Source organism: Sinohyriopsis cumingii, unplaced genomic scaffold (genome assembly GCF_028554795.1).
Source record: "Sinohyriopsis cumingii isolate HCF-2022 unplaced genomic scaffold, ASM2855479v2 utg001505l, whole genome shotgun sequence".
Lineage (NCBI taxonomy): Eukaryota > Metazoa > Mollusca > Bivalvia > Unionida > Unionidae > Sinohyriopsis > Sinohyriopsis cumingii.
In genome coordinates, this window is record NW_028316006.1 from 598,516 (window position 1) to 615,700 (window position 17,185).

Below are 17,185 nucleotides of genomic sequence, written 5' to 3' on the forward strand. Positions count from 1 at the left end.
GAGCTTAAACACGTAACAAGTAAAACCTGTCTTGAGAGGCCAACTGTCTTGAGCGACCATTATTTAACTGGTAAGTGGGGTCTTTTAAGAGAGGTTCTACTGTATATTGTGCCAGTCAGCTATGTGATGGGCATATGACCTGAATGTGTGTCTGTAATTTACATAATGGCTTTGATTTTATTAACTGTGTTACTGGGGACCCCCGAGTGGCTAAGTGGTCTAAAGCACTCACCAGTACGGATCACTGCCATCTCACCTGTCTGTCTGGGTTTGAGTCTCAGGTTTGGCCAATATGGGTATGTGAGAAAGCATGCAAGCAGCTTCTCTTGGGTCGGTGGTTCTTTCCGGGGTGTTCCTGGGTTCTTCCTCCACCATTTATACTGGCTGCCATGTATATCTTGTGCTAAAAAATGGCATTAAAAACCCTACAAAAACAAAACAAAGAACAAACTATGCTACTGCATCAGGCCTTTTCCATTGGTAATACTATTAGTTCTTCATAAGTATGGCTAATTTGTTAATTGTATTCAAAATTCCGATGAACCACTAACCAGTCTTAAGTTGGGATAAAGCTGACTCATTAGGTAATCATAACTGTGATGTCAAGCCCGTTTGTAAAAATGATGGAAGCTCACCATTGTAATCACTTTCGAATTTATGTCTATGTTGGACCATTCATCCATCCACATAGCTGACTGACTGCAGTATTTAAGATTTTTCCTCCAAGTCTTTTTTTCTAAATATTCTTAAGAAGCTGGCCTGTCTAAGTTTTAACCTCATCTCAAAACACAGCTGCTAATAAAATTACAGTTAAAAACTTGGTTTGAATCATACATGGTAATCTGGATTCAAAAAATTGGATTCAGTGCAGCAAGTTTTTGTCTCAGTTTGCTGTAAGCAGTGTTTTGTGAAAATGATGTAGCATACCAGAGACACTAAAGTTGCAGCTGTTTTGGTTGGTTTTCTTTTCTGATCAGTTCTAATAGTTCCAACATTTAAACCAATTAGTTTAACTGGCAAAGATTTCAATCAAATGCAGGAAAACATAAAGCAATCCAAATGAGACTGTGTTTCACTAATGGAAAAATATTTGCTATGAGCAGATTTTTGTTTCATGTTTTTGTCGATACAGTTACCTCATTTGTCCACACAAATATGAGGATATCCAAAGTATCCATTTTTAAAAAATAATAATAATAATAATAATAATAATAATAATAATAATAATAATAATAATAATGAGGACTTTGTATAGCGCCTAATCTTTAGAAGCTCTAAGCACTTTACATTAGACAACACCTATAACATAAAAAACATATATAATGATATGTTTACAAACACAAACACATTGAAATTAGAAAACATAGAAAAAAACATGCTGAGAATATTTAAGGTAGGAAACATTATTAGGTCTTTAATTTTGTTCTTGAGTCGAAATAAGTGAGTTTTGAGAGCACTCTTGAATGCAATCACTGTGTCTTTGTGTCTCAGTTCAGTGGGTAATTCATTCCACCTTGCTGGGCCCTGGTATGCAAAAGAACATCCATGTGACTTTGTTTTCATAGTGGGAATAATGAGTATACGATTGTCAGAAGAGGAGTGTAAGTATCTTGCTGGTGTGTACACATGGGTGAGGTTGGATAGGTATGTTGGACTGGAGTCTGTCAGTGAAACATAGCACAGAGAACAAATTTTGTGTTTGATTCTGGATCAAATGGATAGCCAGTGTAGGGTACAGAGCAGCAGGGAGGTGTGCTCTGATCGTGGTACTCTAAGTATGATCCGAGCAGCTGTGTTTTGAACTTTTTGAAATTTTTGGAGCAGATATTGAGATGAACTAGACAGAATTGAGTTACAATAGTCCAGTCTTGAAAGTACTAATGAACACACAAGTGTTTTAGTGGCATCAACTGAAAGATATTTGCGAATGGAGCTGATGCGTCTCAGCTCAAGATATGCAGCCTTGCATATGTTCATGACATGTTGGTGCAATGTGAGAGTACTGTCCAGAGTAATACCTAGGTTTCATATTGACTGTGTGAATTTAATGTTGGTGTTGCTGATATTTATTGTTTGAGGTAAAGGATGTAAATGAGAAAGTCTTTGTGTTGTAATCAGAATGGCCTCAGTTTTATCATCATTCATCTGCAGCTTGTTACATAATTTGTTGGTGCAATGTGAGAATACTGTCCAGAGTAATACCTAGGTTTCATATTGACTGTGTGAATTTAATGTTGGTGTTGCTGGTATTTATTGTTTGAGGTAAAGGATGTGAATGAGAAAGTCTTTGTGTTGTAATCAGAATGGCCGCAGTTTTATCATCATTCATCTGCAGCTTGTTACATGTCATCCATGATTTCACATCAGAAATGCACCTCTCTACACCTTGGATGGTAGCATCAATTTCAGTTGGGTGGCTAGATTTGTATATTTGGGTGTCATCAGCGTACAATTGGTGAGACACTGGATGATGATCTATGACACCTGAGAGTGGCTGAGTGCATAGAATGAAGAGAACAGGTCCAAGAACAGACCCTGTGGAACACCACAACATAGATCAACTGGGCTGGAGTGTATTCCATTTGCAGACACAATTTGTGTCCTGTTGACCAAATAGAACTTGAACCACAGTAAGGCTGTATCATAAAAGCCAAATACATGCTGGAGACGGTGAAGTAATATATCATGGTCTATTGTGTCAAATGCTACAGACAAATCAAGGAGGGTGAGGACTGTAATCTTTCCGCTATCCAAAGCAGAGAGAATGTCATTAACTACTTTTAGAAGAGTAGTTTCAGTACTGTGGCAAGGGCGATACGCAGATTATACATTGCTAAAAAGACTGTTTGAATTCAGATGAGATACAAGCTGGATAGAACAACCTTTTCTAAGGTTTTTGTTATGAATGGGAGATTAGAAACTGGGCGGTAGTTCTTTAAATCGTTATGGTCTAGTGTTGGTTTCTTTAGCAGAGGCTTTACAATGGCAGTTTTGAAAAATGATGGGAATTCCCCTGATGAGAGAGAGGTATTAATAACATCAGTTAGTGAAGGCAATACTGGATCTAAGCACTCAAGCAGCAGTAATGTTGGAATTGGATCAAGTTCACATGACTTTGGTGGTGCACTCTTCATCAGGATTGTACGTACAAAATCCATAGAGACAGGCTCAAATGCTGCTAATGGTTGCCACTCAAATTATGTATCCCAACTGTATGGTGACGACGAGTCAAAATTATCCCAGAAAAATGAACAGTGCCAAGTTTGGTGGCCTGGACTGGCTGTTAAGGAATTTTGAGGAAACATAAATGTGAAGAGAAAAAGAAACAACATGGTTTCATTGTATTTCCAATGTTAATGATGGTCCATATTTAAATTGCCCTTCTAATGTATGATGGTAATGGCACCTTGAATACATTTTTGTCTATATGAAGCCAAGAAAATGGGAACCAAGTGCCTTTTCAAAGGACAAATGGAGATGTGCAAAGACTGCCAATGCGTAAACTACATAACAACTAACCCTTGTATGGTCTAAATGAGAGTTTATGTTTGTTGAAAAAAGCAAGAAGACATGGTAGGATGAAATTCATGAAACAAGTCTTTATTGGTCCAAGGAAGTTACAAGAGCATACTAAATACTAAATTTGCTACATTTCAATAACACTTTTAACTTGAACAATATATGCACACAACTTTCTAAAGACATTTTTTTATAACCAAGTGGTTTTTATACAGAAATAAATACCAGATTCTATTAAATTCAGACAGGGCTTCTCATTTCAATGTAAAATGTCATCCAAGGTATGTATGATTGCCTCTGGGTGGTGGTGGTGGGCATTGTAAATATACACTGCCAACTATGTGAAATATTCTTGGCAATTTAACCTTAAGTTCCTTTCGTGAGACAGCTGAAACAAGACCTGCATAGCATTGCCAATTAATGTAGCAAGATGCTGACACATGCTGCCTTGATCACGCATATCAGGATTGACATGTTACATTGAAGTATCAGGCTTCCCCATGGGATAGAAGCTGATATTTCCATGATGATGGTCTTTCTACATGGAAATAAAGTTGCTGACATAATTGTCTGAGTTTGACCCTTGACCCTTATGGGGCATCAACTGCCTAATCTGCCCAGAATATATTATTAAGTCAGGAATTTAGTTTGAGTTTATTTCTTGTACAATAATAATTTTCTTTATAGCATGAAATGTTTGTTGTAAACTTGAAAGGGTATTAGGTATACTTTATTTCAACATAAAGTGGATGAAATGGTTGCTATGGCAACCAAATTTTACTTAGAATTTTTAACAATCATGAAAAAATTATACATTTTTCAGTATTATTTGAAGTTTCTCAATTTATGATTGAGAAAACCAAGATTTCTAATTATTTGGTTCGAGGCTGTGCAGGTTCCACCAAATATAGGCATAAAATGTGTTTTGTTGTCAGCAAAGTGTCAAAATTTCAAGTCCATAAAGACTTGATTTATGTCCTGTGTTTATATTCTTCTTTAATATACTCAAATGATCTTCAATATTTAAAATATAAAAAGCATTTTGGTATAACATTTAATTTTTCAAAAATTTAAACCCAATAGCTTGGTTACTATATTACCAGTTTAAATATGTAGCAATAATATTAGGGTATTAAGACTACTTTTTACCTAGAGAATTCCAGTTTTCTGCTTTGTTCACATGAATGATTGTGTTCACATGAATGAATGATTGTGTTCACATGAATGAATATTATGTTCACATTCAAAAGCAGTTGAAAGCTGAAGAATGATAAACGATTCATAAAAAGCATAGAGAAAATAGTCAGTCTTATGATGCGTATTTAATGACATATATACAAATGCATGTTCTTAGACACTGCATTATTTTGATTCAGAAAAGTGGAATACACTGTGATGACTGGTGATGAAACACCAAAATCTGGTGTCCTAAGATCAGAATTTTATCAAAAGAAACTGAGAAGATTGCTTTAAAATTTAAAACATACACACATTTCTCTTAAAATATATGCCAGAGTACTTTGATTTCACAGAGTTCATAATAAAATGATAAGAAAATTCTAAACTGCATCTTTGGGTGAGTATGGGTCCCATGTATGTTTTAACAGAACAGCCCTTAAAATATTTTCCTATTGTTTGAAAACTTTAAATGTGTGGGAATTCGAATCTGTATTCATAGATTTGTTGCCATGGAAGCAAACAAATATTAGGATAACGACTCAAGTTACCAACTAAAAATAAATTTAAATTTATTCAGCAATCAAACAAATGAAAGTATGCTACTCTTTCAAATATATGGTTTCTTCATAAAAAATGATAACATGATGTACCTGAGGCGATCAACTCGACAAAAGAAAGGTGCTACTTTAAACCAACACATATTCCATTTCTGTTGTTGATTAAGGAGAAAATTAAGACTTGCAATTATCATATGATTAATCAAGCATATTAGATATTTTGCTTATTGGAAATCATTAGACATTTTATTATAAGAAAATAATAAACAGTATGAATGTCATCATTACTGAATATGAAATAAACATCATTAAATAATTTTCAATGAAGATGAACAAAGTGAAAAAATAATTTAACTGGAGACAGACAAACAGCTTACGGAACATAACTGACTAATATAATGCTTGTCCCATCATTGAAAAGAATGAGAAAAAGCATATACAGTATGTCTTTAAATAATGCATTTAATTAAAACAAAAATACTGTACAACAAGAATCCCTCCAAGTGACTTCTGCTCTACTGGGTGAAAAGAATTTCCACGAATTCAAGATAAGATAATTTCTTCCTTTTAGCTGTCGAGTGTTGAAACTATCAGGTTAAGTGCTACAACGGATGATGTACTCGATGACAGAATGACACCATTGGCCTTATATGAGTGAAAATGATTGGAAAATCTGTTAACACTTGGATAAATAGGACACAAGAATGATATTTTGAAATAATAACAAACAATAGCATTACAATATTTGCCAAATAATGAGCTAATAATTATTTTACTTGTCTCAAACTATGTAAATGTATCTGGTTATTATTTGCCATTTAGCATCTGTGACAAAGGGAAAAAAATCATTTAATTTTTTTAATAAAATTTAGATTCAGTGAGAAAATTATGTTATGCCTACTGCAGAAATGACATCTCTTGACTGGACAGAAAAGTGTCTTTCTTAATTCCGGTCTTCCTATTTACATTCTTTAAAAGTACTTGCATGTATTATATTTTGTGCAATATACTTTATTATACTGTACGTATTATATTATGTACATCTAAAACCACAATAAACTGAAACTGAAATAATGTGTAATGTAAACCTCACTATATTTTTATATTCATATAGTGTGATCATTGCTCAAACACCAATGTAAATTATTTTATCTTTCTTTATATCCCGGTATAATAAAAAATTAATTTTAGCTTAATTTTATTCTTTGTGAATTTTTTTTTGCAAGAAAAGGTTGCATTTTCAACCATCTCACCATTTTATTATCAATGCAGAATCCAACTTGAAATGTGTTCACAGAATAAGTAATTGAAATTGCAACTGATTAAAAAAGGTGTAAGTAAAAGCCTATGGTGTATACACCATTTTATTGCTTTTGAAAACATGAACTGTTTCACTGGGACTCAATGAAGGACTCACCATCATGCATTAACTTTCTTGTGAAATGCTATAAATTATAAATTATAATGATTTAAAAATTATATTTGACATTAAATAAAGATATAAAAGTAATGAAGGTATTTCCTATAAAGAAAAATTTTCAGTTTTATGGCAATATGCATTTACCATACATTAGTGGACAGAATTTGCTTTTCTACGTGGCTAACTGTTCTTCCTTCTTTTGAAAATCAGATGAATATCCATGGACTTCAATTGTATATTTTTCACACTGCTTATTAACAAAATCTGCAAGTAAAATGTTTCTGAATTATTGAAGATTCATATTTTTGAGAAATTGGTGGTTCTTGGTCATATCTTTTGCTGCAATGAGGGATATAAACTTCAGTAGTAAACATGTTATAATTAAATGAACTGGTTCAAAGAATGGTGTATTACTGTCTATATTATAAAAATCTTCAAACTGAAATATTACATTTTTCCATTGACTCCATGCTGCAATCCCAGGATATAGAGCACATGTTAATAAATGGCAGTCATAGTTACAGTATACGTCTGAGTGTAGACTGAACTGTGCCGTTTCTTTAAGCTTGCAATGAAACTAATGATTTCCTTGATATTTATTTTGAGCTTTATTCTCTGAGCTGTACAAGCAAAAGTTATGGGTGTAAAAACTTTATTTTGTTAGTACTGGGTATCTTAATCAGAGTCGTCGTGCAAGTTGTCAAGAGGTGTCACTTTGCAGTAAAGGGGTTGGTGCCAAAAAACATAACTCAGCAGTAACGGGTTAAACAAAACCCACAATTTTTAATAAAACATCTAAACAACTGCATTTCTATTTCCCAGATAAATCATCTTCTGATGCCATCATAATTTTTCTGGGTATTTTCTGACACAACTTAAAGTCTTTCTTCCATGCCTTGATGATTCCAGGTTTCAATGACCCACTGAAATCTTAGGCTAAATAAACATACAAAGACGAACTTGTTTTTGTTCTAGTCTAAAATCCAGGTTACTGATGCGTATTAATCGTACAGCTGCAGGATTTCCTGCATTAAACACCCTGTAGATGTGAAAACGCTCCTTCTTTTCCTTGGCAAACTGTAGCTGGGGCAGAGAAATCTCAAACATTTCCTTAGAGTCTGCTTGTGTGCTTTTAACCTGAAATTTAACAAAAGACTTATTATTTACACAGATATAACTTGCAAATATGGGAAGGAGACAATTTGTTTTATATTTAAAGGTTTCTGTGCAGTTTTAGCTCAGTGTCCATTGTGGAAATTTAGGTTCAATGAAAATCTGTAATCTTCTACACTGAACAGTTTTGCAAAGCACACATTACTCATCATAGCTCTGAAATTTATACTTTATTTCAAGATTACAACTTAAATTTTTTTTTGCAGGGTAGGAGAAGCATACATACAGATATATTGTTTGTCATAGTAAAAATAAAAATCACATTATGAACAGTTTACTATTTAATGCAAAAACAAAAACCATGCTATATGAACACCTTAAAGGAGTACTTAAATAAAAACCATGCTATATGACCACCTTAAAGGAGTACTATATGAACACCTTAAAGGAGTACTTAACTAAAAACCATGCTATATGACCACCTTAAAGGAGTACTATATGAACACCTTAAAGGAGTGCTATATGAACACCTTAAAGGGGTACTATATGAACACCTTAAAGGAGTACTTAAATAAAAACCATGCTATAGGAACACCTTAAAGGAGTACTATATGAACACCATAAAGGAGTACTATATGAACACCTTAAAGGAGTACTTAAATAAAAACCATGCTATACGAACACCTTAAAGGAGTACTTAACTAAAAACCATGCTATATGGACACCTCAAATTAATACTTAAATAAAAACCATGCTATATGAATTACTTAACTCTTTTCAGGTAACTTCATATAATAACAACAAATAGTGACACCAAATTCTTGTATATATACTGTAGTGGTTTACATAAGCAATTATTCAATTAAAAATATGTAGAATATCACATAGTCACGTGACTGGTCAGTCTTTAGAGAGGTCACAGGATACAAGATCAGAGACAGGGAAGGTGGGAGGGCATGTTATTCCTCAGGGTACTACAGGTTCAAAGAAATTATTATCAAACTTCAATCTGGTAGGCATTGTTTAATTTTCCAATTTCACTGAACCTTTTATAATCTGAGGAACCCCCACGAGGCGTATCATGTGAAAGAAACATAGTAAAAAGGTGAATCACTGTACATCATAAATTGTGAGAATTTATTCAGCTGAACATGATGACGGATTTAATAACAGTGTGTTGTAGATGATTAGCTTTTCACTGAATATCAAGTCAGATGTGATAGGTTTCTAATACTATTTCAGAAAGACTGAGTCTTTGCTCCAACCAGCTATTTTTAACCACAAATACCTTTGTCTTAAAAAAGTAGCACCAGTGAACGCCATTCTTGTGTGTGTATGTGTATATGTGTGATTTGGAATTTTAATGTAGCTTTAAAATTTTTTAGTCATATTGCTACAATGCTTGCGGTGTGGCAGTTTATAGTGATGTATAGCACTGGGGCATCATGCCACAGACATGTAGCACCATCTTCCACCCAGTCATATTATCTTGACACCGAGCCAACCAGTCCTAACACCAAACTCTTAATGCCGAGCACCAAGTAAGGCAGCTGCTAGAACCATTATGATGTCTTTGGTATGACTCAACCTGGGATCAAACCAGTGACCTCCAGCATTTGAGGCCAATACTCTAACCACTTAGGCAACTGGAGCCGTTGCCATTCTTGTACTATGTTGTGTAAAATATTAGTACTGATGGCAGCAGCTTGCAAGGTGGATTTTAGCCATCTTGAAATAGTTTTCCCCAACCAGTGACATGACCTATGCGTCATCTTGTGGGGTCCCTTAGAGTAGGAAAGGTTCAATAAAAATGTGTATTACTGACATTATTCTTCATGTAATGTTATATATTTGGATCTGAATAGCAATTCTAGTTGATGTCTTGTTGCTAGAGTCTCACAAGCAATCTATCAATCATACATTTCTGAAGACAGACTAAAATCTGACAACTGTTTGCATTTGTTTGTAAGTTTAAATGCGAACTGCACAGACCAGAACAAACAATATAGATCCTGATCTGTCAGTGCATTATATGACAATATGACTTCAGATCAGGGTGTATGTTGTTTGCCAATGACTTAACTTAAAAGTCAGTATGTACAGTAATTTCTAAAATTATACTACCTACATGAATATCTTTCAACACTTTACACTGTCTACAAAAGCCAATATCGTCTAAACCGGAGATTATTTAACTAACTGGGGCCCCGAGTGGCCAAGTGGTCTAAAGCGCTCACCGTTACAGATCACTGCCATCTCACCTCTGTCTGCGTGGGTGCGAGTCTCGGGTTCGGCCTATGTGGGTATGTGAGAAAGCTTGCCAGTAGCTTCTCATGGGTCGGTGGTTCTTTCCGGAGTTTTCCCGGGTTCTTCCTCCACCATCAATACTGGCCGCCATGTGTAGCCTATCTTGTGCTGAAAAATGGCGTTAAACCCCACAACAACAACAACAACAATTTAACTAACTAAAAAAAACCCTGTCTATTTAAGCAACTGATCTTGAACTAATTATTGATCTCTTTGCAAAATGAGGATTAACTAACTGTAACTCGGTGAATGATACAGGGCGTGGCTCATATGAGGGGGAAAGGAGAATACTGTATCATAAATTCATATCTATCCTTGCAAACTGAACAAGATTTCTTGTCTAGGACAACAAAATCTCAAGGTCAAATTTTTTTAAACACGATTTTCCTCTATTCCAAAAGGGTATCAGGAGCTGTTTTTGCTGTACTCACCTCGATGTAATTTACATGAAATCCAAACTGATCTATATAATGGACTTCTAAATCATAGGGTGTGGAAGTTTCTTGTTCAGCGTTGATCCACTTGATGTCTGATATTTTTGGATCAGTCTGCTTCACCTGGAGGAGGTAGTTGTAAACCAAAGCCTCTCCCCACCGTCCCACCCCAACACTTCCAACATCAACAGAGGTTATCTTGGAGAGAGGAAGAGTACTGCTTGTCCCTAGTTCATCATAGGAATAGTCACTTGCCATGGTGGTCCAGATGGGTAATCCTGATTAACATGCAAAAGGAAGTAAAAATACAAAATGTTAATGTTCATATTTATTAATAAACTACTGTCACATTTTATAACATATTTTATAATATTCACAAAGACTGTATATCACACTAGAGCAAACATGGAAATGTTGAATAGCAAGGTCTACTACAGGTGGGCAGTTTAACTGGTACTGTATGCCAGTTTACAGATGTATTTTCTTCCCAGTGGTACATACTATGGTACTTTCTCACTGTACTTTGACTTTAGTAGTTTCCATCTGTAAAGAATGAAATGAAATTCCCAAGTAATCTTTTCATGAATTTAATGACTTTTAAGGTGCATTTTCGTTTTTCATAACAAAACAATTCCAAAAATTATTAATATTTTTACAAAATAGTATTTATCACAAATTAATTTTGAATATTACAAATATAATTATATTTATGAACCTTTAATCTCATGTTTGACATATGCCACATATGGTGGTTGAATGGGATGATGTGAGAGCTATTTGAGCCAAATCTAACTTTTGGAAAAATTTCTGATTGGAAAAAGCCACATTTTAAACAGTCGTTTATAAGTGAATGGTAATCTGCTAAGTAAATATATTCCTTTGTAGGACCAATATTCACCTTAAGATTGGTTTTCTGGTTGAAAATTAATGTAATTTCTAAAGTACACTAGTTTTTCTCCTGTTTGCTGAGTAAGTGTATGTTATGTTTACTGCCTCTCTCTGAAAAATATATTGAGTGTTGACTCACAGCCTTCCTGTCAATTACACAATTACCAGTAATAGCTCATAAATTGTATGCTTGTGTCAAATGCTTCCTATTTTTATCAACAAGCTCTTTGCTGTCAGCACACTGACTTTTACAGTGTGACCACTATAGTACAAGCCCAATAATCCCACTTTAGTTAGTTTTTTTTTATGACAACTTATACAACAATTGACATACACATTCATCTACTATAAGGTACTGCCTATTAAATGTGGAGGGTGAGTGGGTGGGATGTGATTTTCTTTCTAGTCAAGATTTTCTTCTTTATCTCAAGATAATTCATTTTTTTTCTAATAATATGGATATAATATGGGTTATTTTGCTGTAAACCAGAACAAGATTTGTTGTTTAGCCGTTTGAGAACCTGAAATAGAAAAATCCCCAACTCCTGAACCAGAAAATTAAATTGTTGGTCCCTAATATAACTGCAGTATACCATGGTACATACTGCAGTATGTACAGAAATACTGCACTAAAAAACTGTTGTGGTACCCAACTCTGATGTGTTCATCTGTTTGGTACAACACAGCTGTCATAATTGACAACTGCTGTAATTGTTCTAATTAAAGCACTCTTTCAATTTATGGGGTGCTTATAATAGATGTAATTTAGGAGTTTCAAATCTGATGTAGTCAGCTTCGAAACTGGTGGAGGCATCCCAATTTTTTTAAATAGTTTTTTTTAATATTTTTAAGTTCAAACTTTCTAACTCACTCATTCCAATTTTTAATTTTTGTATTTTCATTTTGAAACATTCTTTTATCACTCCCATCCTAAGATGGGCAATAGCTAGTTACACTATATTTTATAATCCATTTTGTTTCAAGTCTTGGTAGCTGCCAATTCTATTGATGTATGCAGTGAACATTTTCTGTAGTTTGACACATACACAGAGCTATGACATAAACTAATTATAAAACTTAAAGCTATAAACTACCCAAATACTCTTCCTGACAGATTGTGATACAATACAGAGACTGTACTTTTGACCTGAAGGCAGACTGTAAGAGCAGTGGTGTATAAAAACAGGTCTAAATTGTTAGTATGGCTTTTTTTGAAGATATTTTTTATTTAAAAAAAACTGCTTCAGTTTTTATTTAACAATCAATTCTTCATTTACTGTAATCATAAACTGTCACTCAGCTTTAAAAACTGACTTGCTATCAGCTCTAATCAACCTGAACTGATTTATTTTTGAGTGTGTTGATTCATGCATTGATGAGGCCCATAGACAATGATGATAAAACATTGCCTGATAAACTGACTTGTCTGTCATTTCCAGTAAACTATTGCCATTACTGCAAAAGCAAAAAGAAATAAAACTTCTTTTTTAAAATAGTGAATGTTGCTAGCTAGGGCAAGTTGGCACCACTACCAAATTTCAAGATCGGGAAATAAGGGTAACAGTAGTTACACAAATAAAAATTAATGTTGCCATTTAACCATATGTGTGCTGTTTACCACTGCTTCCAAAAAACAAGGAAGGGCAATTAGTGACAGAGATTCCTCTTTCAGCAGGCTCAATAAAGCTGCTTGAAAAGAGGTCAGCATGTGAGGCTATGAGTACTAGTGACCTAGTCTTTTGTTCAAAGAATTTCAGTGTTTACACTGGAAAGTGAGGCCAGGTCCCCATAGAAATGTCTACATGAGCCCCATCAGCATCCAAAATGGGCAGTTTAGTGAATCACAAAGGGGTAAGAAGCTTATCACTAGATGCAGTGATCATGGGTCGCAAGGGGGGGGGGGGCAAACAACCCCCTACACTGTCAAGCAAAGTCTTACTCCTTGCCAAAGCCTTTGGGAAAGCTCCTTAATTGTAACTGAATAAGGAAGCAACAAGAGAACTGGTCAAGAGTTTGTCCAGATAGGTTTTTCCAAAATGGAAAGAATTTAAGAGTTACCAGAAACTGAAGATTTAGGACACAAGTCACTGGGCAAAAGACAGTAAACCTCATTTACTGCTTTAATGGAAGACCAGCTCCCTCCTACCTCTGCCACCTTCAATGATGGCTGAGAGGATGCAGGGAACCTGACAGTAGGGGTAGCTATGTCTGTCTGTTTGGTATTAAACTTGTATGCATTGAAAAGGACAGAAAAAATATATGTCCTGCTCTCTCTCCTGACAATGACCCAATGTCTATCTTTTGTGGGGAGACTTGTGGGAAAAATGGAACTTGAATCCATAACTCCTCACATGAAGCTAACAAACTGTTATTTAAAACTGTCTTGAGAAAGCTCTGTTTTAACTAAGAAATTTCTTGTTCAGGGGTAATTCCAAATGATGAAAATAATGCATGCAGCAATAATTAATTTGAGTAGAAGCACTGTTTACCCATGAGGCAAACAAGTTGGAAATTACTGCCATGTGACTGAAATAGAATGAATTACAGTGCACATGTGAAAGGTATCTGTGGGAGGACCATGATCTCACATTCAATAATCTTCTGGCTCACCCTCATGGGAGGACCATGATCTCACATTCTATAATCTTCTGGCTCACCCTAATGGAAGGACCATGATCTCACATTCTATAATCTTCTGGCTCACCCTCATGGGAGGACCATGATCTCACATTCTATAATCTTCTGGCTCACCCTCATGAGAGGACCATGATCTCACATTCTATAATCTTCTGGCTCACCCTCATGGGAGGACCATGATCTCACATTCTATAATCTTCTGGCTCACCCTAATGGGAGGACCATGATCTCACATTCTATAATCTTCTGGCTCACCCTAATGGGAGGACAAATTCTCATCCTATGGTTTGGTCATTTTCCCAATGGAAAAGTACCAGCTATGCAAAAGCACCAGGCATGTATTACTAATATTAAAACTGGAAAGCGGTAATGCTTTTTTTTCAAAATTAGGTGAACAAACTTTAAAGGCCAGGATGCCAGTATGCTTTCTGCCAAAGACTGTTAAGCAGCTTTTGAGAAATTGTTGAATTTTTTACAATGTTTAGCAATGGTAGCCATATTTAATGGCATATAGGTGTATTCTGCAAAGATTTTAAAAGGCTTACATGCCAGCATACTCTCTGCAAAACTTAACTGAAAACGGTCCAATGTTTTCTTATTGGTATAAAATGTCAACTGTTGATGGATACATGACTGACCCATATAATCACATGTCATTATGGCCTAGTGAGATAAAATTATTGATTTAATATCTAGTGCTCTAGTTCAATTTGTTTTAGCAATTATGAATCAACCAATTAAAATAGGTCACTAACTTTGGGTGTATGACACACATTCCTGGCAAGATAGTCTCACTCTGCAGGCATCGTCTTCATAGGTGAAATGAAATAATATTGTCTGCCTGGATCAAAAGACAGACTGATGCATGGATGAACAGACATGGAAGATCCTACAAAATGACTCCTCAAAGCAGTGGTAAATAAAGTAATGAAAAACTCTGCTTACCCATATTAATTGTAGGTCTCTTAGCTGGTGGAGCAGAATTATCTTCTCCTGAATGAGGCCTCTTTTCTCCTGCATGTTCCTTCGACTCCTGCTGGTTCACTGGACATGATTCATCTGTCTCTTTTCCTGGACCTTCAGAACCTTTTCCTCTATTGACAGCACTCTCCTCTTTTCCATCACTGACTTGTTTATTTGAATGATCTCCACCTTGCTGAAGTTCACCTTTATTTGAGCCTGCCATTAAAACAAAGTTGGGTAATTATCCTCTGTTCTCAGTGAATGAACTGTATTTGTATGATGTTCTCAGTGAATGAACTGAATTTGTATGAAGGGTTGAAAGTTTGTATTACACTTTGTATTACAATAATCACACTCTATAAATATTCTATCACTAAAATTATGGGTATTACCTATAGTAGTACCTGTTTTCAGTTGTTTTGAGATTTCCAGAACTACAGACAAGGTAATGCTGTACATCAAGTCATTAAAATGATGCAGATTATTAGAGTGATTGATGTTAATGTAATATTAAAAATGTCTTAAGCAGTCACCTCTGCTAAAGAACCTTGATAAATATACAAATATATAATATATATAAATTTACAACAGGTAATTCCACAATAAAGGTGATCTTTAAGGCAAGTTTGGCTGTATCACCAAACCATTATCATGATTCTATTAAAAGAAGACTATTAACATATAAACTGCCCTTGTTAATTTTACAAAATGTATCAAATATTTATTTTACCAGTAAGATCTACATAAATTTTTATTCTGATGCTTTGCAACCAGCAACAGCAAAGGGCAACTACTCTGTAAGAGCCTTGTGCAATGTTAGGAAATATCAAAGTTTTTCATTCAAAAGCTGAACAAAATATAATGTATATAATAACCTAACGATAAATGATTTATAGCAGAGTTTCAATGGTTGATAGGTAAACCAATTTTATAAGTAGTTTTTATTCCCTGCAGTTTCATAATTTTATGTGTTCCTTAAATAAACCTGGAAATGCTATGCCCTTGGAGTATTTAGTGGAAAATATTTAGAGTCTAAGAATTTACACCTTCAGTTATGAAACAAAAAGTGTGTGAGATTTAAAGTTTATGCTAAATTTTAACCTAACTTTTAAGTTCCTTATTCGGCTAAACCTTAATGTGTGTTTTTGATTTTTAAAGCAACTTCAGTGATCTTAATCTCACATTGACTTTGATCCTCATTTTTTATTCAGAATTGCAAGAAAAATAAACATTTTTATGAACATGTGTTAGACAGCTAGACAGGAACATTCAATACTTTTTGGATCAGAATTCTATGTCCAAGTCTCATGTCCAACGTCCCTCTGGCGGTATTTTCCTATCCAACCCTGATGCATGTTAATGATTCCACTAATCTTGCTAAAACCTACCCAAACTAATCGGTGAATACAGCTATCTAGAGTGACACCCATAACCACTAGATAGTACTATATCAATTAGGCACGGTGAAGATCGTGCTTATTGCATATGAATGTAAACATGTAATTCTTCAATGTGTTGATTTGACAGTGACTAATGAAGATTTCAATACCTACACACTTTTTTCTGCACTTGACTGCTACATTTTAACTGTAAATTAAAGATTATGTCACCAATCAAAAATCATTTGCATATATGGTCTTTAAATTCTTCATAGTGAAGACCATGCAGATGATATAGTCAACTACAATTTGAATGAAATGATAGTCTTATACAGGAGATATTTAAGTAAAATAATTTTAATCTCTGCTTAAATTTCTCTAGAATTTAGACCCTAATCCCATATATTTAGAAAACACTGCAGTCAAAAACAAATGTTTACTTTTATGCAATACTGTACAAGTCATTAAGCTGTAAAAATTATCAGCATAAACTGCACCTCTGATATATGTACAGCTGCTATTATACAAGTCTCCAGTAATCGTAGTATAAACTCTCAGATGTCATACCAGCAACCATTCCTACTTATTCTTAGGCTGCATGCAATGACTGTATCCATCCAAATTTTGACCTCAAAATCCCCACCATGTGACAGTGACCCTCCACACCAATATCTAGATAGTTGGCAGGTTTGCCCTTGTTGATATGACACTTTTGCTTACAAGTTTTGGACACAAAAGGAAAAATCTGATTAATGAATTACTTGAAAAGAATAACAGAGGAAATATATT

At 34.7% G+C, this 17,185-nt stretch overlaps 1 protein-coding gene across 2 annotated transcripts in view; it reads right to left on the bottom strand.

The window, feature by feature from the left end:
* Positions 1–3,579: 3,579 nt before the first annotated feature.
* Positions 3,580–17,185, bottom strand: part of LOC149772437 (uncharacterized) — a 170,414-nt gene continuing 156,808 nt past the window's right edge. For both annotated transcript variants that reach the window (XM_089947829.1, XM_089947828.1), the window contains 3 exons: positions 15,000–15,233; positions 10,527–10,807; positions 3,580–7,812 (listed from right to left, as the gene is read on the bottom strand). In XM_089947829.1, coding sequence (XP_089803955.1) covers positions 7,612–7,812; positions 10,527–10,807; positions 15,000–15,233 — 716 coding nt within the window. In that variant the 3' untranslated portion in view covers positions 3,580–7,611. The remainder of the gene's footprint in view (positions 7,813–10,526; positions 10,808–14,999; positions 15,234–17,185) is intronic.